At 38.5% G+C, this 26,128-nt stretch overlaps 1 protein-coding gene across 12 annotated transcripts in view; it reads right to left on the bottom strand.

Annotated features, from left to right (window-relative positions):
• L3MBTL4 (L3MBTL histone methyl-lysine binding protein 4) overlaps positions 1-26,128 on the bottom strand; it is a 443,788-nt gene that overhangs the window by 227,711 nt on the left and 189,949 nt on the right. For all 12 annotated transcript variants that reach the window (XM_045041371.1, XM_045041370.1, XM_045041373.1 and 9 more), the window contains 2 exons: positions 12,686-12,771; positions 10,497-10,607 (listed from right to left, as the gene is read on the bottom strand). In XM_045041371.1, the coding sequence (XP_044897306.1) occupies positions 10,497-10,607; positions 12,686-12,771 (197 nt within the window). The remainder of the gene's footprint in view (positions 1-10,496; positions 10,608-12,685; positions 12,772-26,128) is intronic.

Genomic DNA, 26,128 nt, shown 5'->3' with positions numbered 1-26,128 from the left:
TTGGGGCCTATATAGTGAGGAGTTCATGAAACATATAAAAGATGTCAAGTAACAGTTAAATATATGACCCTGGGGCTCTGGAGAAGAGGTCATGGAAACAGACAGATACAAATTTGGAAGTTATCAGTCAATAAAAGGTCCCGACAACCAGCAGAGTGGATGAGTTTTCTCAGGGAGATAGAACCCAGCAGAGGTGCTCAGCCCAGGCAGTGCATTAGAATAACCTGAGGAGTTCCCAAACTGCTGGGCATTTTAAATATGCACTCAGGCTTCAGAGCTACCAGAACAGAGAAGTAAAGACAAAGGGACCAAGGCCTTGGGCAAGAGGTTAAGGACAGAAGCCAATGAGAAGACTCAAAAGGAGCAAAGAGGTAGAGGAGAACAAGGTAAATGTAACCGCATAGACCCTACAAGAATGATTACTGCTACCCAAAGGAAAAGGACAGGGAAATACTGATCATTACATTAGGAGTCCAAGGACTGAGTGCCAGCCTCTCAGCTCTCTGACATAAAGCCTCACTGTGGACACCAAATTAGGGAGCATACATTTGAAGGAGTTAATTAGATGACTTAATTTTCCTACAACAGTATCACAGGTCAGAGGGCTCCCCAGAGAACCACCCAGATCTTAATGTCTGCTGAATTTAGAATCCAAAAGCAGCCACTCATGCCTGGCTTACCGTGGAGGGCAGTGGACACGCACCACCCTCCTCAACCCATGTGAAGAGAATTAAAAACGAGGGCAGAAGACACACAGACTGCCTTTCTCTAAATGTGAATAAGTACTCCTTGCTCATGTTTGAGAAGAGAGCACATTCTGACTCCAGCAGATCTGGGGGAGGCCCTGATTCTCCATTTCTGCACTCTTCCAGGTAATACTGGATCTGGATCCTGCTGTTGTGGAAAACCCTCCCCTGTACTACACCCTTGAAATGCAACACGCAGTTCCTGCCACACCCAGTTCTGCCAGGATGTGGAAGATTGCCTAAACATTTTCAACTGTGCCTGTTTCTAGTTTTTGCCCTGCCTGCCTACCAGATCATCAACCTGTTCACTGGGGCCGTCATCCTGCCCAGCCTGTATCTCTGAACCCCATCTTTGGTTCAACTTTGATTCATCCCCTACTGGTTCAATGGCGCTGGAACACAAATACATCCTCTGAGTTTACAGAATCTACACATCCCTTCTTTTTCTATCACCAGAACCCCTTGGGTCCCAGTGAATATGGCCCCGTCCCGTTGTTTCCATGACCCAGCCCTGTTTCTGCCAAGGAAGCAAGGACACACACACACCTGGACGGAGTCCTGGAGTAGAAAGTGCTGGGAACAAGCCCCTAAGAAGCAGTAGTAGAAAAAGAAGACCCATAGCTGCAGACCCCTGTGGCCCGTTTCCCACAGCTGAGCCCCAATGGCTCCCACAGCTATGCAACTTCCTGCGATTCCTCTGCTCACTGGTCCAAACACAGATCGTGTACAGACCACTGGCTCAAGGGGCTTTCAATTAAAAAAAAAAAAGAAGAAGAAGAAATGTGTATATAGATACAAACATGCATGCATACACACACATACACATTAAGACAGATTAAACTTGAAATCTCCTTTGTCTCTACATGATAGTAAATAAAGGCATTTGGTGTTTGGAAATGCAAATAAAACAAGGCATGTTCTATACTTTTTCTAAGAGAGGAAAAACTGTTCTCCTGGAGAAGCCATCTGCCCCTCGGCATCTTTGCTCACAAGGCTTGCTGCATTTGCAAATGGGCTTTTACAACATTCAATAGTCTGTGCCATGCCCCCCATATTGAACTGTGATTTAACCTACCTCCCCAACTCGCTTGTGAGGGCAGGTTCCAAATCTCAACATCACCCCGGGGCCCACTGCTCCTGGAATGGTCTCTTTAGCAAGTAAAATCTCTTGATTTTAGTAAGTAAAAGCCCCCTCTCCCTCTTTTTAATGAGCAACTTAATTTTGTCCAGTACTACTGCAGTCTGCAGAACCAGAATAATGGTTCCCAAAGTTGTCCACATCCTAAGCCCAGAAACCTGTGAAAGGGTTACCTGAGATGGCAAGAGGGAATTTGCAGGTGTCATCTTGAGATGGGGGAGATTATCCTGGGTTTCCGGTGGGCCCAAGGTAATCACAACTGCCCTGATTGGTGGGAGGCAGAAATATCAGAGAGAGGTTTGAAGATGCTATGCTGCTGGCTTCGAATGTGGAGAAAGGGAACATGAGCCAAGGAGCAGATGCAGGCCCTAGGAACTGGAAAAGGCAAGGGAAAGGGTTCTCCCCCACAGCATCCAAAAGGAATCCCTGCTGAAATCTTGGTTGGAGCCTAGTGACACTGCCAACCTAAAGAAATATGCATTGTGCCACTGAGTTTGTGGTAATTTGTTACAGCAGCAGTGGGAAAATAATACAACTCCATTTTGGAAATAAATTAATGTAATGTAAGAATTCACTCATTCTCTTCTCACAGAAGAAGCTGCTTTCCCTGAGTCTATCCATCATCTTTTCTTATTTCACAAGAAATGACACAGATTTCAGAACAAGATGGGAGATGTATTCACCCTCTTGCCTAGTCACTTTATTCTGGGGAGTTTTTTGCTCTTATTTATTTTTGATAGATATTCTTCCACTGGTAAAAATAGAGTGCCTATAAAGCAAGATGTGAGAAAAAGAGATGATATCCAGCCTAATTAGCTAAGTATCAGTATTAGTTAAGGGCATGTGGAATGTCAAAACTGCAGCTGGTCAGAAATAGTACGCTTCTGTTCAAGAAAACCATGGAAAACGTGCACATCTCCTCCAAAGCCAAGGCAAATCCAACAGACTCTCTTGTTTTCCCTGAAGGAAGAGAGCAGGTCCACACTGCACATTCTGACTGAACATCTGAGAAACCAGAGGTTTCGTTATCACAGCAGGCAAGGGGTCTCATACTTTCTGAGTAAATATAAAGCACTGAATAAAGCAACAGACTACAGATAATGGAAGACCTTTTTTTTTAAGTTGAGAATTGTTAGCCTAAAGTGAGATCCTTACTAAAAAGTCCAGTAACTCTTGAAACACAAATATAATCCAGCATCTGTACCCGCAGGTATGTGCATTTTGCAGCCGAACAATCTGTAGCATCCCTCAGACGCTCAAAGAAATGTATAATCCTAAAATAAGGGTTAAGAACAACTAGTGCTACAACATCATCATCTTTATTTAAGAAGTTTCTACACAGACAGTGTTCTGCACAGAAAACTGTGAAATGTTCTATTTCTATTCTATTCCGCTCATGACTAAGCTGATGCCTCCAGCCAAATAATCACATGTCAGGATCCCATTAGATCTCACAGGTCAGGCTGGTGAGATGGGGGCTTGGTGAGGATTACTTAAGGAGTGCCAGCAATGGCTCCAGAGTGGGACATCCGAGTCATCGCCAGGGCAGTTCTTCCTGGCGGTGCTGTTGGGCATATGATTCTGTTCTGGATATAGAGACTTTAATAAAAACGTTCAAGGTAAGTATCTATTTACATTTCTTTGAGAGTATAATTCTAGTGGCAAGGAAGCTTGCCCTATGAAAGATTATACATCGTTTGGGGAGCTTGCCTACATTCACACTGAAAATCAAATGAATGGATGGTTATCAATTGATACGAGGAGAAATATATTTAAGTCTAGAAGCTATTAATTATATGGTATAGCTCATCTCTTCTACCTCTTTCCACTGAATATCTAAAACTAGATTGGAAAATAAACATAGATGTGGTTTCATTCAAAAATATTTACAAAAATAAGGCAAGAACACAAAACCATTTATACTAAAAGTAACAACTTTGTAAGTTCATCTCTCATAGCCAAATCAGTCTGGCATATCTATTAAGACAGGAGTTGGCAAATTATAGTCCACAGGCCAAACAGGGTCCATCATCTGTTTTTGTGCATCCTGTGAGCTAAAAATTGATTGGTTTTTATATTTTTTAATGGCTGCAAAAATCAAAAGAAGAGTATTTCATGACATGTGAAAATTATAGAGAATTCAAATTTCAGTGTCCTCAGTTTTACAGGAACATAGCCACCCTCATCTGCTTGCATACTGTTAATGACTGTTTTTGTGCTAAACCACAGAAGCAAGGAGTTGCGGCACAGACCTCAAGGCCCATAAAGGCTGAAATAGTTCCTTGCTGTCCCTTTACAGGAAGACATGCTGCCCTATGGGTTACAAGCTCCGGCTGTAGTTGGGTGGCCTCGGACAAGTGGCTTAAGCTACGTGAGACTGTCTTTTCACCTGCATCTACGTTATAGGCTTGCTGTCTGGTTTAAGAGAATATGAAAATGTAAAAGCACATAAACAGCAACATGTAGGCACCACAACTGAGTCAGCCATCACCGATATTATTGTTGCTGCTGTTTGCTGTTACTATAATTACACTAATGCACCTTTACCGGGGAGGGCATTCTACCTGCCATAAACCAATCTGGAAATCATGGCTGACACTAATTTATAGTTTCACCTACTCTTAAAAAATATCTTTTCATTAATTGGTCATAATATTTTTGAAATTTGTCCCAGTCTCCTTCCCAAATGAAGACAGTCATCAATCATTGTGGCACTGTAATGGGCGTTAATTAGAAGTTTAGCTCAAAGGACAGTCATTTTTAATGTTAGTATCTTGTTCTGTCCTCATATTTCAAAACCATTTTCAAAAATGCATCCCAGCTAGAGACAGTGGCAAGAGAGGTGATATATTCCAATTCTGCTCCCTTTTTGACAGACAATTAAACAAGGACTCATAGGGGTCAAGCAACTTTCTCGAAGCACAGGAAACCCTTAATTAAAATGAACATTCACTGACTTGTATTTGGACTTTTGCTTTGCACTAACCCACCTGCAGGTTTTTCAAACAAAAGCTTTGAACTTATTGGTCTGCCCAAAAATTCAAAACAGTCTGGTCACACAAGTAGACAACTTACCATGACAATTGGACAATTTTTGTCATGATGCTTTTATTTCATTTAGAAATGCCACAAATACATCCAGTTAATGCATTAAATATGAAAAGACTTGCTGAAGACACTCAATTTATTAATGATTCAAGAGAATTTCCTAAAGCATCTATTTGGAATTCATTTATAATTCATTTCACAGCTTAGCTGTGGTTCCCACAGGGCAAATATTTATCAAATATTTCTGTTTTAAGTCCTCCTTTTACATTTATTTGTAGAAGAATACACTTTTTTTCCTAAATAAAGGCTAACCTTCCTAAAAGCATCCATCCGTCTATTGTAGTTTAATGTGCATTTCCTGATAAGGTGACAGTAATGGGACTTCAAATATAACAGAGTATACTGTGCAACCAAACAAAAGAATAATTATTAAACATAATAGATGGCTATAAACTGAACATGATACACACTGAGTATATCATAAATATTTATTAGAAAGTAACTATGGTAATTAATAAACACAGTAATCAACACAAGGGAAATAGCATCTTAAAAACCTGCCATGGCAGGAAAAACTTCATAGGCCATGAACCACACATGAGCAAATTAATATTTTCAGTATGAAAATCAGAATATCTGACTTGACTAGTGCCAGTGGACTTAAAAGAGCAAGAGTGGAGAATATCTTGAGTCAGGCTGCCACTGCCCTGTCCTGCCAACACTGACAATTTATAGTCTCTAGTTCCTATGGCTTATCACAGCTAGAGGGTAATATCTGAAATGAGAGAGCACTAGCTTTGGAATTAGAAACATCTGAGTTTACAGCCAGTTCTTCCACTGTTGATTGTGAACTCTGGGTCAATACTTAAAGTCTCCATGCCAACTGTGAGGCAGAAATAACCCATACCTGTAAGAGCTTTGTGTAACCAGTCTTACTGTGGTGAGCAAATATGGAATCACTATGTTACACAACTGAACCCAATTCAGTGTCACATGTCAGTTAGTCCTCAATAAAAATAAAAGTTTTTAAAAAAGTTGTTGTGAAGATAAAGGTACAATACATAAGATACTTAGCTAAATGTCTGAAACAAGGTCCATATTCAATAACTGGGTCTTCTTACTCTACTGATAACACTTCTGTGACTTCTGAGCCTGACACCATATCTACTGCTGTTATCACTTCTACTACAACCACTAAGAAGTCACTGCATCCTACTCCTTTTGGCCAATGTACTATTGGCGGCAACACGTCAACTGTAATAATTCACATTCTTTGTATCTGCACACATAAGGCCCACTAGGCTAGGTAGTATTTAAAATATAAAATAAAAACACCATAACAAGTGTTGGTGAGGATGTAGACAAACTAAAACCTTCATATTCCATTGGTGGGAATGTAAAATGGTGCAACCACTATGGAAAACATTTTATGTTTAAAAAAGAGTTACCATATGATCCAGCAGTTCTACTCCTAGAGATATACCCAAGAGAAACAAAAACTTACATCCACTAAAAAACATACACAAATGTTCATAGCAGCATTACTCAAAACAACCAAAAAACGGAAACGACCCAAACATCTACAATGATGAATGGATACACAAAATGTGGTAGATTCATCTGTACAATGGAATACTATTTAGAAATAAAAAGTAATGAACTACTGATACATGCCACAAGATGGATGAACCTTCAAAACATTATGCTATGTGAAAGAAGCCAGGTACAAAAGATGACATATTTATTACATGATTCCATTTATATGGCATGTTCAGAATAGGCAAATCCACAGAGACAGAAAATGGAATTAGTGATTGCCAGGGGCTGCGAGGAGATATAGACCAAGGAGTCATTGCTAGGGCTTTCTTTTGGGAGGAATGACAAGGTTCTAAACTTAGATAGTAGTGATGGGTGCACAGCTCTGGGAATATAGTCAAAACCAGTGAAGTTTATGGTGTGTGAGTTATATCTCAAAAAAGCTGCTTTAAAAATAGAATTAATCAAGCACATAAGGTCAACTACATATTTGAGGAGTGGCAGAAAGGAAAAAAGTTAGTCTTCTGGATCTACTGCGCTTTGCCAGGGAGTGCCAGTACCACCGCCCAAACCTCCAGGGAGGACAGGCAGTGTGGGCTCAGCACAAAGGACAAAGTAGGGTGGGTTAAGAGGGAACTCGGTCCCCACCCTAGACATCTGCTCTCCCATTATGAAGTGGGATATTTATGATAACGATTAAAACATAAGAATAGAAAGAGTAGGAAGACTATAAGCTCTAGAGTTGAAAACTCTGTTTGAAAGCTGGGGTTTAAACCCAGTTCTCCTCGGGCACCCAGTGGCTCAGTTGGTTAAGCTTCTGACTCTCAACTTTGGCTAAAATCATGATCTCACAGTTCGTGAGAGGGAGTGCCACAGGGCAGATTGGGATTCTCTCCCTCATTCTCTGCCCCTCCTCTGCTTGTGCTTTCTCTCTCTCTCCCTGTTGTGACCTTGGACCAATTACTTAACCTCCCTGGCCTTCAGTTTCCTCATCCATAAAATGAGTATAATAATAGCACCTTTGTTCCCACGGTTGCTATGAGGATGCACTAATGCATATAAGCCCTTACAAGAGTGTCGTCTGATAAAATTAAGTGCCATCGTCGTCATTATCATCATCATCAGTATAGTTTTTTTGGGTGACCTGCTGACTCTACTCTCAGCAGTCAGACACAAACATGCAGCACAATACCATATGAGCACAAGCACTCCCAGGCGAGTATCCCTCGAACTCACCAGGGACTGTGGGCTTGTTCCTCCTCTACCTACCGATGACAATTCCTTTCATGAGGCCTCTTTGTTAGCACAGAAAATAAAGGCACCCAGGGAGAGCAGCACAGGGCATTTGCACTGGCTAATAACAGCAGTTACTACTGACGGTGCTAGAGAGAGTCAGGCACATTTTTGGGTATTTAACATTTGTTACTTCACTGAATTATCACAACAAGCCTGCAAGGTAGGCATTATTAACCACATCACTTTACAGATAAGAAGAAGTTCAAATATACTGAGTAACCAAGCTAATAACACAGTTAAATAAGTCAGAGCTGACATTCAAACCCAGATCCGTTTATCCTATGTCACTTTCGTACATTATGTTGAACTGGATTTCCAATGGAAGAGTGAGTAATCAGGACAGGAGTTAGGAATGAGAGAAGAGTATTTTTTGTTTCACACAATAACTCAAATAACAGGATGCCAGAATATATGCAGTGCCATTGTTCTTTCACTCATTCATTCACACGTTTATTAAGCACCTATTATGTGCCAGTATCAGTGATAAAAACAGTCTTGGAAAGATAGATGTTAAAAGAGAAATTACAAAAAAAATTTTTTTTAATAAATAAAAGAGAAAATTACAGAAGAATATGGTCAGCATATTAATAAACAAATGGTGCTGGACAAACAGGAGATCAGGGAAGTGTCAACTGTGTTCTCTACTGCAGAGACAGTCCCATCCACTGCCTTCAATTTCCTTAAACAAGAATTCAGAGGAAAACACTTGAGACTCATTTTCAATGCCTTTTTCTCCCTGGGAACACTGATGAATGGAATTTTAAGCCACACTTCTGAATCTTTTCTATAATTTGTGTCTATTCAGAAAACTGCCAGCCCACAATCTTTCTCCCTGTACCTCATGGGACAGGACAAGGATATACCGAACTGCAGGACTGGGGGTGGATGCAGCATGGAGAGTCCACGGCAAAATGGAGGTTCCATCACAGGAATGGGCTATAAGAGGGCAGAGGCTGTTGGTGAGGTCAAAAGTACTCTATAAGCCCTAAGACATTAATGTCCATTCCAGGACTGATAACATTCTGACAGATTGAATGGTATGTGGAAGCAATTCATTTCACATTTTAAAAAGCACCATTTCACAGGGTAGAGAATGTCAGCAGCATAAACACATCTTAATTTAGTCCTAAAATCCTAACGGGATTTCCATTGCACTCACAACCACAGAGGTAACACTTAAGGTTCTAATCCTGTCAGAGAAACGAGGGATTTTTCAACTCTTTCCTTATAGTAAAAGACAAAGCAATTACCATGGAAGAGAAAGAATAAGGAGAAGATACATGAAATATTTCTTTGGAAGGACCAGCTAAATTCTCAGAGATTTAAAAGGATCAATGTTGAGATAGTAAATAAGAAGTACACTGAATTCAATTTAGGAACTAAAGTTTTTCAAATATTTCAAGGTAATGTGTTAGCCCAATATGATCACATAAATAAGCTGGCAAATACATTCAACTGGATACCACGATACATAGCTTATGAATCACAAGAAAGCAATCTGTCACTTAGAATTCTAAATAATATTTGATGTACTACTGAGTTTTTCCTATAAATGCAATAATTGTATAATAAAAGTTAAAAGAGAATTCAGAGAAAAAAACCTGAGGTTCATTTTCAATAACAAAATATTCGTGAATTTATAAAGTAATTACGATATCCAAAAGTTATTCCCAGAGCCAGTGTTGTAAGAGTAAGCAATAAAGAGCCACAAATAATAATTTCAGCAATATGCTTAAAATTCAATTTAAAATAAAATATTAATAACAATATATGTAAGAGAAAACACCTATAATGTATTAGTTCTGAACAGCATTCAGCATAGTTGTTTCCATTTGTCAGAAGAATAAAACACTGCCAATTCTTGATAATCTATGGCCAAATACTCATCTCTAAATTTTACTAAAATATATGTACTGATTATTCTTTATGAGATAAATTATTCAGCATATAGCACATAAGATTTATTTTAAATTATAACTGTACATCACACATAAAAGCATCTTTCTTGATAGTGCCTATTTTCAAAGTAGTTGACTTGAATCTTTTTATTATTATGAAATAAACTGTGTTTGGGTGGAAAATAACTTTTGAACTGTCATATGTTATATAATTATTGAATACCACAACTTTCAGCTCTGTACAAAAAAATGAAAAGCTTCTAAGAAAATTTAGTTTTGATGATGTGTGCTTTTAAAAAAGTAGATTTCACAATAAGAACAGTAGAGAAATCTGTTCATCAAATATTTATATCAAAATTTAACTTTTTGTTTTAGCTACAGTGACTAAAGTCCTTTTATTCATTTTTCTTTGCTCTAACAAAGAACAGTAGAAAACAAAGACTTAATTGTTCTTGTTAAGGTGTTTAATGACTATTTCAAAGAAATAGCTGATAATAGTGACAAAAGGCAGCTAAGAAAAGAAAGAAAGAAAGAGAGAGAGAGAGAACAAAAGAAAGAAAGACAGAAAGACAGAACAAAAGAAAGAAAGAAAGAAAGAAAGAAAGAAAGAAAGAACACAGAAAGTCTAAACAGCAAATCCCAACGTGAATATGTTAGAATCCCACTCAAAATCAGTTGTGTGTCTAATCTACAGATTCCGCGTCAGGTACCAGCCAGCTGGAAATCTCTGTATCCAGGAACTGGGACTAGGAACGAAATCAGTGGAAGTTTTCTCCTACAACGGAGCCAAGAAATTGGAGCCACAACAGCAGGGCACTTCTGGCAAGTTCCTACCTTTAACCGCTGCTCATCCACATCGATGACTGTAGCCACGCGAATTAGCCTGGGGTTCCGTCTGTCCACCGCTTCAAGCCTCATGCTGGGCAGAAAACCGTGGGGTGGCCGCTGAAACATCAAGAGAGCCAAAGTCAGCAAAATCCCACTGCTCAGATGCCACATCGCATGTTTTCTAAAGTGCAATTGATCTGACTTTGCATTTAGACCTTGAACACAACTGGAATTTAGTTTTAAGGACACGTAACACTTCGTGCATATTATTTTATCCAGTTTCATAAAAACCTGTGAGAGGAGAAAGAATTTTTTGGTCATTTTCAAGATAGCTAAAAAGACAGATTAAATCATATATTCATTAACAATCACAAGATTCAAAATAGGTTCTAATTTATTAACAATTTTATTTGATTAATTTTTTCTGAAATTAACTTTATAAATCAAAAAACTTGACCACTCTCACTGTTGACCAGTTTTGTAGAGTATGACTCAGAAGACAAAATTATTTACTAAATAATTAGAAAAACATAAACATAATCCTTTATAAATCTAAATTTTAAAATAGATAAAAGCTGCATAACTCTTGACAGTTAAAACTATTTTAGAATCAAACCACAATGTAATTTAAAGCTATAACCTGTGCTTTGTTACTTATCTGTAACATAAGCATGTTAAAAACTGTTTTAATTTAAGCTTCTTCCAAAAATCCTAGGAACCAGGAGTCTATAATGAGGACACTTAGGAAATCCTAAAGAAAATGGGGTGGGAAAAAGCACACTGGGACTTACCAAATCATTGACACCAACGAAATTTAAATACAAAAAATCAAAGTCAAAAGACAACTCCAGCAGTGTTCATAGGTTGGTAAAAAGTCACTCTGAAAGCTATTACACATAAAATATTCAATTGACTTTATTGAAAATGAAACTGTACTGAATTTTGTAAGTCTAGAAATGGCAATAGGAAACCCTCATAATACATAATAAACAGTTAAATCTTTCTCCAATATCTGGTTTGCTTCTCTCCTGCTTTTGTGGAAGTATATTTTCTTCTAAAATGCATTATTATGTCTACTAAATGGAATATACTGACTACAAGTAGGTCTTTGATACTTGAAAATCTTTCTGTTCTCCCCAAGGTCACTGTCCTGATAACAAAGGTAATAGTTTCATATTGCAGATGCCAAAGATACACAGCTTGAGATGAATCCATGATAACTCCAAGTCAGAGCCTGGAAGTTGCCTTTTTAACGAAATCATAATTTTATTTTCTTGTAATTTTCTTCTTGGAAAAATAAAATGAGTTTTGACAGAAAGCAAAAGAGAAAGAGCTTAACTACCAGCAGCTGGTACTTTGCTTATCGAGTTTTTTCAGTTCCTGAAGTCCTTTCTAGCACTCCAGGACTTCTGGCTTTCTTAATTTGATTAAATTCATTTTCCAAATCCAGTCTATTATAATAGATTTATTTAAAAAAAACGAAATAGCATTTTGTTTAAAATCCTTTTGATCCCTAGAAAACTTTCTATAAATGAAATCGTATGTAGAAGCTCGCTATATAAAATTCTGACTAAAGATGAATCAGGAAGCCTGGAGCACACAATTAAGTTGAAAGGGAACAATCTGAAAACCACTTTACAACATAAATATCTCTAACTGTACTATCAGTGCACTGTCTTTTCCCCAATAATTTATGCTTGGTTCAACCCTGGAATAAAGGTATAAGTACAAATTTGAACTTTAAAAACTGGTATTCTAAATGCTAAAAGCAATGTTTCCCTCAAAATGGATAAACCTGTAACACACACCCACTACATACAGTTCACCTATTTTATTATGGCATCGTTGGCATTCAAACAGTTCCCAAGACTGTGAAAGTTCAGAGTTCCCGCCATGTGGACTAAGACAAGCAGAAATGAAGGACTCTGCCATTATTAGAGGTTGATGAGGGGCTTTCAACTGTACTAGGGTGGGCTATGGTGCTTTGTAAGAAGGGAAACCATCATTACTTTTGTGTAGAGGAACAATAGTAAATGAGTCACCTCCTTTGTAGTTTTAACTGAAAACCAGGCAAAGTGGTCATGAAAATAACACTTGCATTTAAAAAGAAAAAACTAGAATAATTTGAGCTGCCAAATTAAGTTAACATGTACACCGTTTCAAGTTGAGAGTGTATTAGAGAGTATACAACTCACCATTTTAAAAACTTTGGCAGGAACAGCATTAGTTTGAGTAGCTTCCAGATATTCTGTCCAGGAAAAATTTTCTGGATCAGGATAACCTGAAAAATAAACATACATATCAAAAAATTACTCACTAATATTTTGATTCCCATGTACTATAAGACATTTGATCTTCTGTGAACTGCTCACTATTTAACAGCCCCTATGCTAAGAACCTCACATACATTACCTGTCTATTTTAACCTCTGAATGGGCTGTTTCATCCCCACTAAGGCAAGTGGGGATGGTTCATTCATTCATATATCGGTTCATTCATTCACTCAACAAGGTTAAACAGGTTGGCCAAGGTCAAATGGTGGGTATTTGGCAGAGCCTGGTTACACCCAAAAGACCTCTTTAGAAAGTTTGAAAAAACACTCACAATCCCTGTCTGACCTCAGACCATAAACTGAAAATCTTTCCAATTTCTCCAATACTTCTGCATCTATTAGGGTTTTGTTCTCTTAATTACATCTCTGTAATTGCAATTTCCCAGGTTTGCCATTTATAATTGTAACTTATATATTGGTATAACATGGTACAAAGCACTGTATGTTTAAAAAAATTCTAACTGGGGGCACCTGGGTGGCTCAGCCAGTTGAGCATCCAACTCTTGATTTGGGCTCAGGTCATGATCCCAGAGTCAAAGGATCAAGCCCCACGTGGAGCTCTGCACTGAGTGTACAGATTGGTTGAGATTCTCTCCTCCTCTCCCTCTCCCCCTCCCCTACTTGTGCTCACTATCACGTTCCTTCCTCCGGTTCTCTCTCCTCTCTCTCTCTCTCTCTCTCTCTCTATATATATATATATATGTGTGTGTGTGTGTGTGTGTGTGTGTGTGTGTGTGTGTGTGTATACATACATATATATATATATACACACACACACATATATATACATAGATGTATATATTTCTAACTGGGTTTCTCATTTCTATTTGTGTTATTTTATTCCTAATTACATTTGCTGAGGTCTATATTATTGTGTCATTTTCTTTTTCCTTTAAAGGAATAAGCACCTAGATTTATTCATCAGCTTTCTTGTTTTTTCTCTTTTCTAATTATTTCATTTGCTGCTTTTACTCTTATTACTTCTTTTTTTTTAAATTTTTTTTCAACGTTTATTTATTTTTGGGACAGAGAGAGACAGAGCATGAACGGGGGTGGGGCAGAGAGAGAGGGAGACACAGAATCGGAAACAGGCTCCAGGCTCTGAGCCATCAGCCCAGAGCCTGACGCGGGGCTCGAACTCACGGACCGCGAGATCGTGACCTGGCTGAAGTCGGACGCTTAACCGACTGCGCCACCCAGGCTCCCCATTACTTCTTTACTCATATTTCCCTTAGGTTTGTTTTTACTCATCAAATCGAACTATAAGGATAATTGATTTATTTTCATTTTTTTAAATAACAGAAGCATTTAAAACCATGAAATTACTACTGTTCCCCCTGAATACAGCTTTAGACATCTGGATAAACTTTTATGAAATATTTGTGTATCTCACTTTTATTTTTCAAAAACAATTATAATTACAATCTGTAAGTGTCACCTTCATTTAGTCACTGGCCAAATAATTATTTAAGAGATATCTCAAATCATTAATTTTTGTAGTTATTTAAAATATTCATAATAATATCTACTTTACCACATGGTAGTTTCAGAATGTCACATGATATCTAGGATTTCTTTTTGGCATAATATAGGATCAACAGTTGAAATTTTTGTTTAAGTATATAATACACATACACAAATGTTTTGAGGCATATTAGAATGCCTCAATTGAATGTAAGTAGCTATTATTATTAAAAAATCTGCTTTATTTTTTATTTAAGCAAAAAACCTGAAGGAATAAGCTAAAATTTCTAAAATACTTTTTCATACAGTTTTCTAGTGTATCTGTGATAATTTTTTCTTCATATTTAAACTTTTTACTAAAATAAAGAATATTTTAAGAAAAATATGCCAATGAAGCAAACAGCCTGAAAAACTGTTCACAAAATTAGCATAGCTGTACCACCAGGACCCAGGACAGCCCCTCCCCATTCTACACCCTTCCAGTCACTGCCCCCTCTCCGCAAAGGGAAACTCTCATCCTAGTTTCTAACCTCTAAGATTAGCTCTGCCTGTTCCATTTTTTCCTTTGTATAAATGGAATCATACAGCATGTACTCATTTGCAGTGGTCAGCTTTTGCTCAGCACTCTGTCAGGTTCGTGTAGACAGCTGCATGCAGAAAATCTGTTATCACTGCTTTGTAGCAGTCTATTGGGTGAGGATTTCACAATTTATTTATCCATTTTACTGATGATGGTCCTTTGGACAGTCTCGATTTCGGGGGCTATTATGGAAAGTGCTGCTACAGACATTCTAGTATACTCTTGTTGGTCATCACAAATATACACTTCTTTTGGAATGCATCCAGGAGTACTGGACTCATGATCCAGTGCTGGATCATGGGGTAGTTTGCTTTATATTTTGATGTTACATTATTTAGCACAGAAAAGCACATGTAATTTTCGCTACTGATTGTGTTTTTTATTTAACATTGAAAAAAAATTTCCCTTAGACACCTTGATTGCTTTTACATCAAATTCTTCTTTGTCACTAAAAATTAAATTGTATGCCATCTTGCATTTTCTGTTTGTTTTCTTAATAAAATTTTCCCATCCTTTTTACTTTTAAATTATTTTGTCTCAGGTATATCTATTTTATACATCTTCTAAATGGATTTTGAAATCCATTTGCATTTACTTTCATAACTCATTTGTTTTATCTAACTTCCGTACACATGTTTTAGGCTGGAGTTGTTTTTTTTTTAAACACTCTCTTAGGGTTTCCTTTGCTTTTTGTCCCTGTCTATATATGAGCTATGTTACATACCTTCTGTTTCAGGAATTATTTCTGCTACTTTTGTAGCTCATATACTTTTTAATGTTTATTTTATTTTTGAGAGAGAGAGAGAGAGAGAGAGAGAGCACGAGCAGGTGAGGGGCAGAGAGAGAGGGAGACACAGAATCTGAAGCAGGCTCCAGGCTCTGAGCTGCCAGCACAGAGCCCGACGTGGGACTCGAACACATAAACTGTGAGATCATGATCTGAGCTGAAGTCAGATGCTTAACTGACTGAGCCACCCAGGTGCCCCTGTAGCTCATATTTTTAACGACTGTCCAAACTCATTCCTTGTATTTTGGATTTCCACATTTCCGTGTGGGTTCTGATTATGCTCATATCGTGCCACGTCAGCACCGGGGTCCCCTCCTCCCTGGCTCCAGGTCTCTCACCAGGGGCCTAAGCAGCAGATTCTGGGGAATGGTGACTAAAGAAAGCAGTGTGTGGTGGGCTGAGGAATGAATGTGCAGAGGCTGAGGGAGGAAGCAATTAGTGCTGCTCCAGTCCCGTAAAGAAATCTTGCATGCTGCTATGAAAGAAATCATCTTTTTTTCATGATCAATAAGTGAGAATAAAAGACTGTGACTGTTTTCAGTATTTCTGAAGCAGTACTGCCTCTGTGACACTCTCCAGAAATGAGCTATGTATGTACTGTGTGTATATATATTCCCTGTTCAATGAGTCCAAGGAAGAAGAATGTCTCATTGCCTAGGGAGGCCTGCAAAAGCCACATACTCCCACTGTCTTCCTCCTAGCCCCTCCCTGAGTCCTGCTACCTTTGGGGGGTATGGCAGGGGGCAGAATCAGGGCAACAGAGGAAGGGGCAAGAGCCAGGTCCACTGACACAGCTGTGTGGCAATATGACAGAAGCTTTTCAGAAGCTGAAATTCCTTCTTGTTTCAAGAAATATATGAGACCACCCCATGGAACAATAGCCTTCAGCATCTTCACTTGTCTCAAAGAAAGCAACATATAACTAGTTTCAGTTTATTAGTAACCACTCTTCGGAGTACTCCATTTACACTAAGTCGTTCATTCCTCACATATGCTGCTCATTTTATAGGTGAGGCTCAGGGAACTTGAGCAGCTTTCCCAGTGCTATACACGTAGAAGTGGAAGAAATGGGTTTGGAACAATTATGTCTGACTCCATTACCCACGTATTCAACCACTGCTTCCCCCTAGTATTATAACCCAGAGCTCCATGATCCAAGGTGGTCCAAGGCCTCAGGACTGGGAGTATGAGCTCCCCCTGGAGGCCAAGGTGTCGCATGGCAAGGGTGGGAACATTGCTAGATTGGAGGCAGGCTGTCGGTATAAATGTATTTATTCACGTCCCACCTCATTCCACTCTATTGAGAGATTAAACCATCAGAGATGGGCAAACGCTGAGGCAAGATGAGGTTCAAGTTGTGGCTGTGGGCACAGGTGGCTGAACCAAACAAAGGAAACGTGTCAGCTATTGGGATCAAGCATAGCAAGGCTCCTGCCAGGCAGCCCCTGGATCTCCCCATGGTACTGGTACTTTCCTGGAGAAGAGGAAGACCCAGTGACAAATATCTTTAATTAACGTCAGCAAATAACTAGAAGGCACACAGATAACAGCCAGAGAGGACGGAGGGAGGAAGTGCAATGGAGGGGAAGAGCTTGCGCCCTCATGGGAGAGGAGCCTCTCTAAAGGCTGAGAACTGTCCTAGGAGAAACAGTGGGACTATCTGGGATACGACAAAATGTGCTATCCCAAGAGGGTGACAGAGAAAGATCTGTGTGAAAAAGTCACTTAGATGAAGGTCAATTCCAGTGCTTTGAGTTGAAAAAATTGAGAGTCAAGAAAAAAGGGATACAATTATGGGACGGTGTAAAAACAGAGAAACTTAACGTCAAACCAAGTTAAATGCAAGTGAAAATACACTAAAATATATCATTCTAAGGACTACTTATACCATTCCGGAACAGCAATTCCTTACAGTGATCTACAGACCCCTACCCACCAGGGACCCATTACCACTCCAACCTCATCTCCCTTCACTCTGCTCCTGTTCCAACTAGGACACAGCTGACTTCTTCTCCCTCAAGGTCTCAAACTTGCTGTTCCTTTACAGAGAACTTTTCCCCATGTGCCTTCCACACTCCCTACCTCACCTCCTTTAAGTTGTTGCTCAAATGTCCTTCCCTGAACTCCCTAAATATACAGAACCCTCTCACCAAATACATGTGCCCCTCCTAACCTCATGACCTGCCTTACTTTTCTCCATAGCACTTACCACCAATTAACTTATTAAATTAATATTTATATGTTTGTTGTTTCTCTTGCTCTATAAGATCATAACTGCCTAACGACAGGAATTTGTTCACTTAAGTCCCATTTTCTCTGGGACTTTCTCCAGAACAGAGCCTAGTATGTAGTGATCAGTAGTTATCACTTATTAAATATTTGGCAAATATCTGCTGAATGAAATGTATTTAAGAAGTTTGCATTTGATATTGTGGTGGCCAAGAATGTCAGATATGTGAGCCAAAATTGTACTGGTCTAGCCTCAATATAATGAATGGAACACTGATATAAAGTTGTTTGCCTGTTGGTGTTGGCAGTATTCAGAGGTATCATTAGAACGAGCTGATGCTCCTGTACTAATTCTGGCTAAGGTTCCAAATAGCACTATAGACTGCACAGTACCAAGGGAAGGCCATCTGACTTGTGGCCTCTGTATAAGGTGAATGTAATCCTCAACTGTTTGTTCCATATAAGAAAGGCCTACTTATGTGTCATATTAGTTACAGACTCTTCTTTTTTTTTTATAATTTTTTTTAACGTTTATTTATTTTTGAGACAGAGAGAGACAGAGAGAGACAGAGCATGAACGGGGGAGGGACAGAGAGAGAGGGAGACACAGAATCGGAAACAGGCTCCAGGCTCTGAGCCATCAGCCCAGAGCCCGACGTGGGGCTCGAACTCACGGACCGGGAGATCGTGACCTGAGCCGAAGTCGGACGCTCAACCGACTGAGCCACCCAGGCGCCCCAAGTTACAGACTCTTCTTATAACAACGTCCTCCATTAATTTACCACCTGGAACAACAGCCTAAATAGAAACATAATTTTGCCACTGGGACAGTCTAAAGAAGGGTAGTTAATAAATAGTATACGCCCTTGAAGTCCTGGAATTCTGGTCTGATTAGCGTGTCCCATGCAACCTAGAGAAGCATGACAACCATAATTACATCAGTGGCCAGTCCAGGAACCAAAACTCATAGGCGTCCCAAGACAAACAGTTTTTAGGTAATGGACAACAGTCCTGCTTAATAATGATGTGCTAAGAGGCTTACTGAGAAGGTTCAATCAGAACACAGAGAATATTGATCATAAACACGCGTGCTAGATGGACTTACCAGGGCACTTCATATAACTCTTTGTTGTACTGATAACGAAAGTGAGACCAGGCATTTTAAGTGACTCGTCTAAGGCAAGACAACTAATAGCCAAGCCAAAGCTAGAACCCTGGTCTCCCGATCTGCAATAACAGAAAACAAAACTTGTGAATAGTTGCTTTGAGGCTTGGTGAGTACTCTGTATGCTGCCCGGCACTAAGGCCGAGAAGAAGCATCGATAGAAGAATGAGAGCCATGCAACCAGTACTGCTGAAGCCCTGACTGACCGACCGGCTTTGCCATCATTTCAAGAGAGTGGATTTTCTAAGAATGCCCCCCAGGCTTTACCTATTTACTTCTCTGTTTCAAGAAGCTCTGACAAGGCAGAGCAGTAACTCATCCAGGCCTCCGGATGGTAGAGACTGCAGGCAGTCCCCAATGATTGTGTGCTGCCACTCCACTCACGAGGTTCTGCACACATGGAGGGGCTCTTTATGAAAATGATCTTAACATCAAGGAATCACTAAATATCCCATGTTAGACAGCACTACACTATTTAGTACAAGACAAAAGAAATGCAAGACATGAGGACAATCAGTTATCTCAATCATTGTTGAGCCTAATTCAGGTTCACTCGATTTTGTTTTCAAAAAATATGTTGAAACTAACCTCACAGTTATGGTGCCTTAGATGCCAGAAGTCTTGGACTCATATTCAGCTCATCACAATCAGGGGTAAAATATCCTTTCTGACCAAAGAATACGGTTATGCTCCCTAATATTTTTAAGAGTATGTCAGATTTGTTCCTTAATCACCAGACCATAAAGCATACACAGAACTTTCAATCTACACAATGAACTAGAAGTACTCAAGTACTTATCGAGGAGCTCATTTCATAATTGATTGTTTTGCTGAAAGTATGGCTGAGATGAAGTGTATTAGGAATAGACTAAGGAAACAGAGTCTCTGTTCTAACTAGTGAAATCACTTTCAGAAAACAGCCAATCTGTGCTACACTGGATGAGCTCCCAGCGGAACTGTCTCCAAAAGGACCATGGCTCCCACGGTACCTAATCCAACCCAGTGTTTGGTAAATGGCAGGCACTCAAGATGGGGTAATTGCCTCTATTTCTCTCTGTCCCTCTGTCTCCCCCTTTCTCTCTGTCTCTGTCTGTCTGTCTCTCTCAATAGCTAACATTATGGAGAACATACTGGTTATTTTGCTTCTATTTTTCTCTCAATTTCACTAACTACACAATACTCCACTGAGTAATATTCTATGACTAATAATCCTTACATATTATGCCTATATTGGTCTTTGCTACATCTTTAGCTCCTAGCTGGGCCTCATGCTTAGCAGGTACTTAATATCTATTCAATTAATTAATTAATAATTTACATTTTTCTCTGAACTCTTCTTACCTTCCTTATGTCAACAGAATCTATATTTGGAAAATACCAAAATGCCATTTAAATATAGTAATTCTGTGTGTAACTAAAAAAAGTCAATAGTTCATGTTGCAATTAAATACAAGATTTATTTATGCTATAAATTTTGCTAATGTAATTTTAGCTTGCCAAAGAAATTATGATGTTAAGTAGTTATTTGGTATCAAAATATAATTTGCTAAAATATTTCTATGTGCTCCTCAGACATTTAGAATATTTGCTAAGTATGTCCAGCAAACTGATAATTCTAGAGAATCTACAGAAATCAATTGCTGTTATAAACCACATTTCATCACCTCTCAAAATATGAATTATTACAGCTTTATTTCTGGAAATAATCTTGCATTTAACATACATTCACAACCAGTCTGAATACTAGACTCCCAATTTAAAAATGCAGAAATGAGCATATACATTTAGCTCTGTTCCTTCTAAATGCCACCAAAATATCAATAAAGGCATTTTTAAATGAATACTTGTCAACAGAGAAAATTCTGAATTAATTTTGATACAACACATTATGGAATACTATGTAGCCTTTATAAAGAATCAGAACTATGCCAAATTAATTGAAAGAGATTTGCCATGAAACAGCTGAGCAAGATAAAAAGATAATGGACAAATATGTATATAATATAATTCCATTTATTTGCACAAGCAATTATTTGAAAAGGATATGGGTTCACAAATATATGGATGTATGAGTGTGTATGTGTGCATGTATTTGCAATCATATTGGAATTAGTAAAATATATATAGCATAGGATGGCTAATAGTTCAATCATTTTCATTCTCCTCTTGAGAAAATACATTTCCTGGACTCCCATGCTGTTAAATGTAGCTATGTAACTGCGTTCTGGCCCATGCATTTGGGTAGAAATGATGTAATAAGCCACTTCCACGTTTGGCCCCTAAAACCATCTCATGTGCAAACAAACATCAGTTCTTTTCCCATTTTCAGGCTTTGCTGAAAGAGTCCGAAAGACCTGGAGGAGCCCCAGTTCTGGAATAACTGCATGGGGCAGAACTAACCATAACTATACTGTGAGAAGAACAAGAAATCAATTCTTAATGTGTTAAGGTACTAAAATGTTGGAGTCATCTGTTATGCTAGTTAGCTCATAGTAATTAATATGGAGGGATTAGCACCACTTGCTACTTCCTTGAGAGGAGTAACTAACCTGAGTAGAAAAAGAAATACAATGCTTTTTAAAAAAACAGGATAAATTGGGGCGTCTGGGCGGCTCAGTCAGTTGAGCATCCAACTTCAGCTCAGGTCATGATCTCACAGTTGGTGTGTTCGAGCCCCAAATCGGGCTCACTGCTGTCAGCACAGTAGCCGCTTCAGATCCTCCATACCCCTTTCTCTCTGCCCTTCTCCCACTCGTGCTGTCTTTCTCAAAAATAAAAAAACAATTAAAAAAAACAGGATAAATAAAATGTAGTTTATGAAAAAAATTAAAAATAAAAACAGTACCAGTACAAGGATATAAAGCCACAATGAGAACAAGTGAAAAAAAAAAAAAGCCAAAAGCAGATGAGAAATGGAAACAAAACCCCTGGAAGCGTGAAAAGGAAATAAATGAATGAAAATTGGCTTCACGTACTGAGAAAGCTAAAACAAATCTGTTAAAGAAGCAGGTTAATTTATGTTATAGGACCCTGTAAAGCTTCAGTAGCTGCAGGCATCAGATCCTTCTGAAGGCAGAGCGTGGTGCTAACAACAGATGACTGTTTGGAAGTCCTAACAGAAACAGACACACCAGGTCACCTACCTGACCCCACACAACTAGGCAACTGTCCCTCCCACATTAAGGCTAAAGGGTTTAGTCTCTGGACAGGTTGAAACAGAGAAGGAACAGACTTTGGGATCTTATGCAGTGATGCAGCCCACTCATAGAAGAATGGCCACTTGCAGTACCTGAATCTCAAACTGCAGGCAGCCCTTTGCCTCAGCTCTCAACAACTCCCACAACCCTGCCATAACACACACCCCAGTCAGAAGGAGGAAGAGGAGCCTTTCCTGTGGGAACCAACCCAAAAGTCCTCGTTATGACATTCTGAGGTATCCAATATCCAACTAAAACATCCTGGTTAACATCTCAGCACCCCACAGGGATGTTTACAATTTCACAAGCTCCATCAGGGCACCCAGAGATTTTATTCTGCTTCTCAGGACCTTATTCTTAAAGATGAAAGGAAACTGAGATTCACTAGAGATTTGAAGAACCCAATACCTGGATACAAAAACAAAAACAATTAACGTAAAAACGTAAATTTGAGAAAAGAGACAATATAGGGAACAGAAGATTTAAACCAACAAGTTTAAAAAATAAATGAACCTTGGGGTGCCTGGGTAGCTCAGTCAGTTAAGTGTCAAAGTCTTGATTTCAGCTCAGGTCGTGATTTCATGGTTTGTGAGATCAAGCCCCACATCAAGCTCTGCACTGACAATGCAGAACCTGCTTGGGATTCCCTCTCTCCCTCTGTCTCTGCCTCTCTCTCTCTCTCTCTCTCTCTCTCAAAATTAATTAATTAATTAAAACTAAATGAACCCTTAATTCATATCCTTAGAGAGCTAAGAGAAGACTCATAAAATATTGTTACTGGAAAATAAAGGAGAATTCCATTTCAATGTAGAATGTAGAAAGCCAAAAAGACTGTTACCCACTCCCTAACGATGAGAAACAGTCAGATAATCTGAAAAATCATAAACTTCCGGGAGTCCAACAAAGAGCTGAAGTTCCAAGGAAACAAAGTAACGGAAATATAAGGGGGCACAAGTTCCTCTAGAGACAGCTGAGAAACTCAAAATATTTAACCTGTGGCAGAGAACTAGAGGAAAAGGTAATCACACCCAAGTAAGTAAAAAGAAATCAGCGAACATTTTAATAAATTCTTAAAAGTCAAGTGGGAGTAGCATGGCAGTCTGGAATAGCTGACCCCAGACATAAGAGGAGTGTCCCCATACTCACTCACAAGGTGGTTTTAATGGGTCTTACCAAGTGCTCAGAGGAAAGACTAGGAGTGAGACAGAAGACTAGCAAGAGCTCCCTTTCAGAGCACTGAAGATAAAAATTTAAGGGGTAACCAGAAGGATGATAAAAATCACATTCAGGAGAACAGAGGTAAAGAATCAGAGTAGACTTACAAACAAAAACTATACCAACCAAAAGACAAGGAAGTGACATATTTAATGAAATGCAGGGGGAAAGATCCATCAACTCACAATTCTATACCCAGCAAAAATATATCTAAAATATTAAGGCAAAATAAAGACTTTTTCAGGCAAACAACAGCTGAGATGATGCATTTCCAACAAACCTGTGCTAGAAGAAATTTTAAAGGAAGTTCTTTAGCAAGAAGGAACATGACAGAAATGAAAGAATAAATGCCACAGCCAATACCACAGAAACACACAGGATCATAAAAAACTACTATGAACAGTTAGGCACCAACAAGTTGGACAAATTAGAAGACATGAATAAATTCCTAAAAACCTACAACCTATCAAAACCAAATCATGAAGAAATAGAAAATCTGAACAGACCAGTTACTAGTAAGGAGATTGAATCAGTAATCAAAAACCTGTGATGGCTTCACTGGTGAAAAGCACCAAACATTTAAAGAATTAATACCAGTCTTTCTCAAGCCCTCCCAAAAGATAGAAGAGGAAGGAACACTTCCAAAATCCCTTATGAGGCCAGCATTACCCTGAAACCAAAACCAGACAAGGATGCTGTAAGAAAAAATAATACATGCCAATATCTCTGACAAACTTAGATGCAAAAATCCTGAACAAAATATTAGCAAACTGAATTCCACAATATATTAAAAGAAATCATACATGGTGATGAAATGGGATTTATTCTAGGGATCAATTAATGTGATACATCACATTAACAAAACAAAGGATTAAAATCATACCATCATCTCAATAGATGCAGACATTTATCCATTCAACATCCACATCATTCATTTATGATAAAAACTGTCAACAGTGTGGGTATAGAGGGACATACCTCAACACAATAAAAGCCATATATGACAATCCCACAGCCAACATCACACACAGTGAAAAGCTGAAAACTTTTCCTCTAAGATCATGAACAAGGCAAGGATGACCACTATTGTCACTCTTATTCAACATAATGGAAGTCCTAGTCAAAACAATTAGTCAAGAGTAAGAAATAAAAGGTCTCCAAACTGGAAAGGAAAAAAGCAAACCTGTAACCATTTGCAGATAACATTATATTTTACATATAGATAATCCTAAGACTCTACCATAAAAAGAAACCTGTTAGAATAAATCAACAAATTTGGTAAAGTTGCAGGATACAAAATTAATACACAAAAATCTGTTGTATTTCTATACACTAATAATGAACTACTAGAAATAGAAATTAAGAAAACAATTCCATTTACAATTGCTTTAAAAAGAATAAAATACATTAAGAATAAATTTAACTAAAGAGGTAAAAGGCTTGTACTCTGAAAACTAGAAGACTTTCATGAAAGAAATTAAAGAAGACACAAATAAATGGAAAGCTATTCTGTGCTCATGGACTGGAAGAACTAATACTGTTAAAATGTCCATACTACCCAAATCAATCTACGAATTTAATGCAATCCCTAAAAATTAGAATGGCATTTTTCACAGAAATAGAACAAACAGTCCTAAAATTTGTTTGGACCCACAAAAGACTCTGAATGAAGGAATCTTGGGAAAAAGAACAAAGATGGCAGCATCATACTTCTGATTTCAAATTACATTACAAAACTATTGTAATTAAAACAGTAAGGCATTGGCATTAAAACATAGGGATGTGATTACCTGGGTGGCTCAGTCGGTGGAGCTTCAGACTTTGGCTCAGGTTATCATCTTACAGTTCATGAGTGCAAGCCCCACACCGGGCTTGCTGCTGTCAGCGCAGAGCCTGCTTGAGATCCTCTGTCCCCCTCTCTCTCTGCCCCTCCCCAGCTCATGCTTTCTCTCTCTCAAAAATAAATAAACACTTAATTTTTTTTAATAAGAACTAAATAAAACACAGGGACCAATGGAGCAGAACAGAGAGGCAGAAATAAATCCATGCATATATGGTAAATTAATTTACAACAAAGTAGGCAAGAGTATACAATGAGGAAAGGACAGTCTCCGCAATAAATGTTGAGAAAATCACATAGCCACATGCAGAATAAAGCTGGACCACTATCTTCCAACATACACAAACACTAACTCAAAATTAATTACAGACTTGAACAAAAGACCTGAAACATAAAAGTCCTAAAAGAAGAGGTAGGCAGTAATCTCCTTGATCTTGGTCCTCACAATGAATTTTTGGATTTGACACAAAAGCAAAAATAAACAAGTGGAACTGGATCAAGCTAAAAAGCTTTTGCACAGCAAAGGAAGCCATCAACAGAATGAGAAAACAACCTACTAAATGAGAGAAAATATTTGCAAGTCATGTATCTGATGAGGTGTTAATACCCAAAATATATAGAAAACTCATATAAGAAAAACAATCCAATTAAAAAATAACAGAGGATCTGAACAGACATTTTTGCAAAGAAAGACATACAAATGGCCCACAAATACATGAAAAAAATGCTCAACATCACTAATCATCAGGAAAACGCAAATCACAACCACAAGAAGATACCACCTGACACCTGTGAGAATGGCTATTATCAGAAGGACAAAAAATAATAA

The sequence above is a fragment of the Felis catus genome, chromosome D3, assembly GCF_018350175.1.
Source record: "Felis catus isolate Fca126 chromosome D3, F.catus_Fca126_mat1.0, whole genome shotgun sequence".
NCBI classification, from domain to species: Eukaryota; Metazoa; Chordata; class Mammalia; order Carnivora; family Felidae; genus Felis; species Felis catus.
This window is presented reverse-complemented; position numbering and strand designations above follow the sequence as displayed.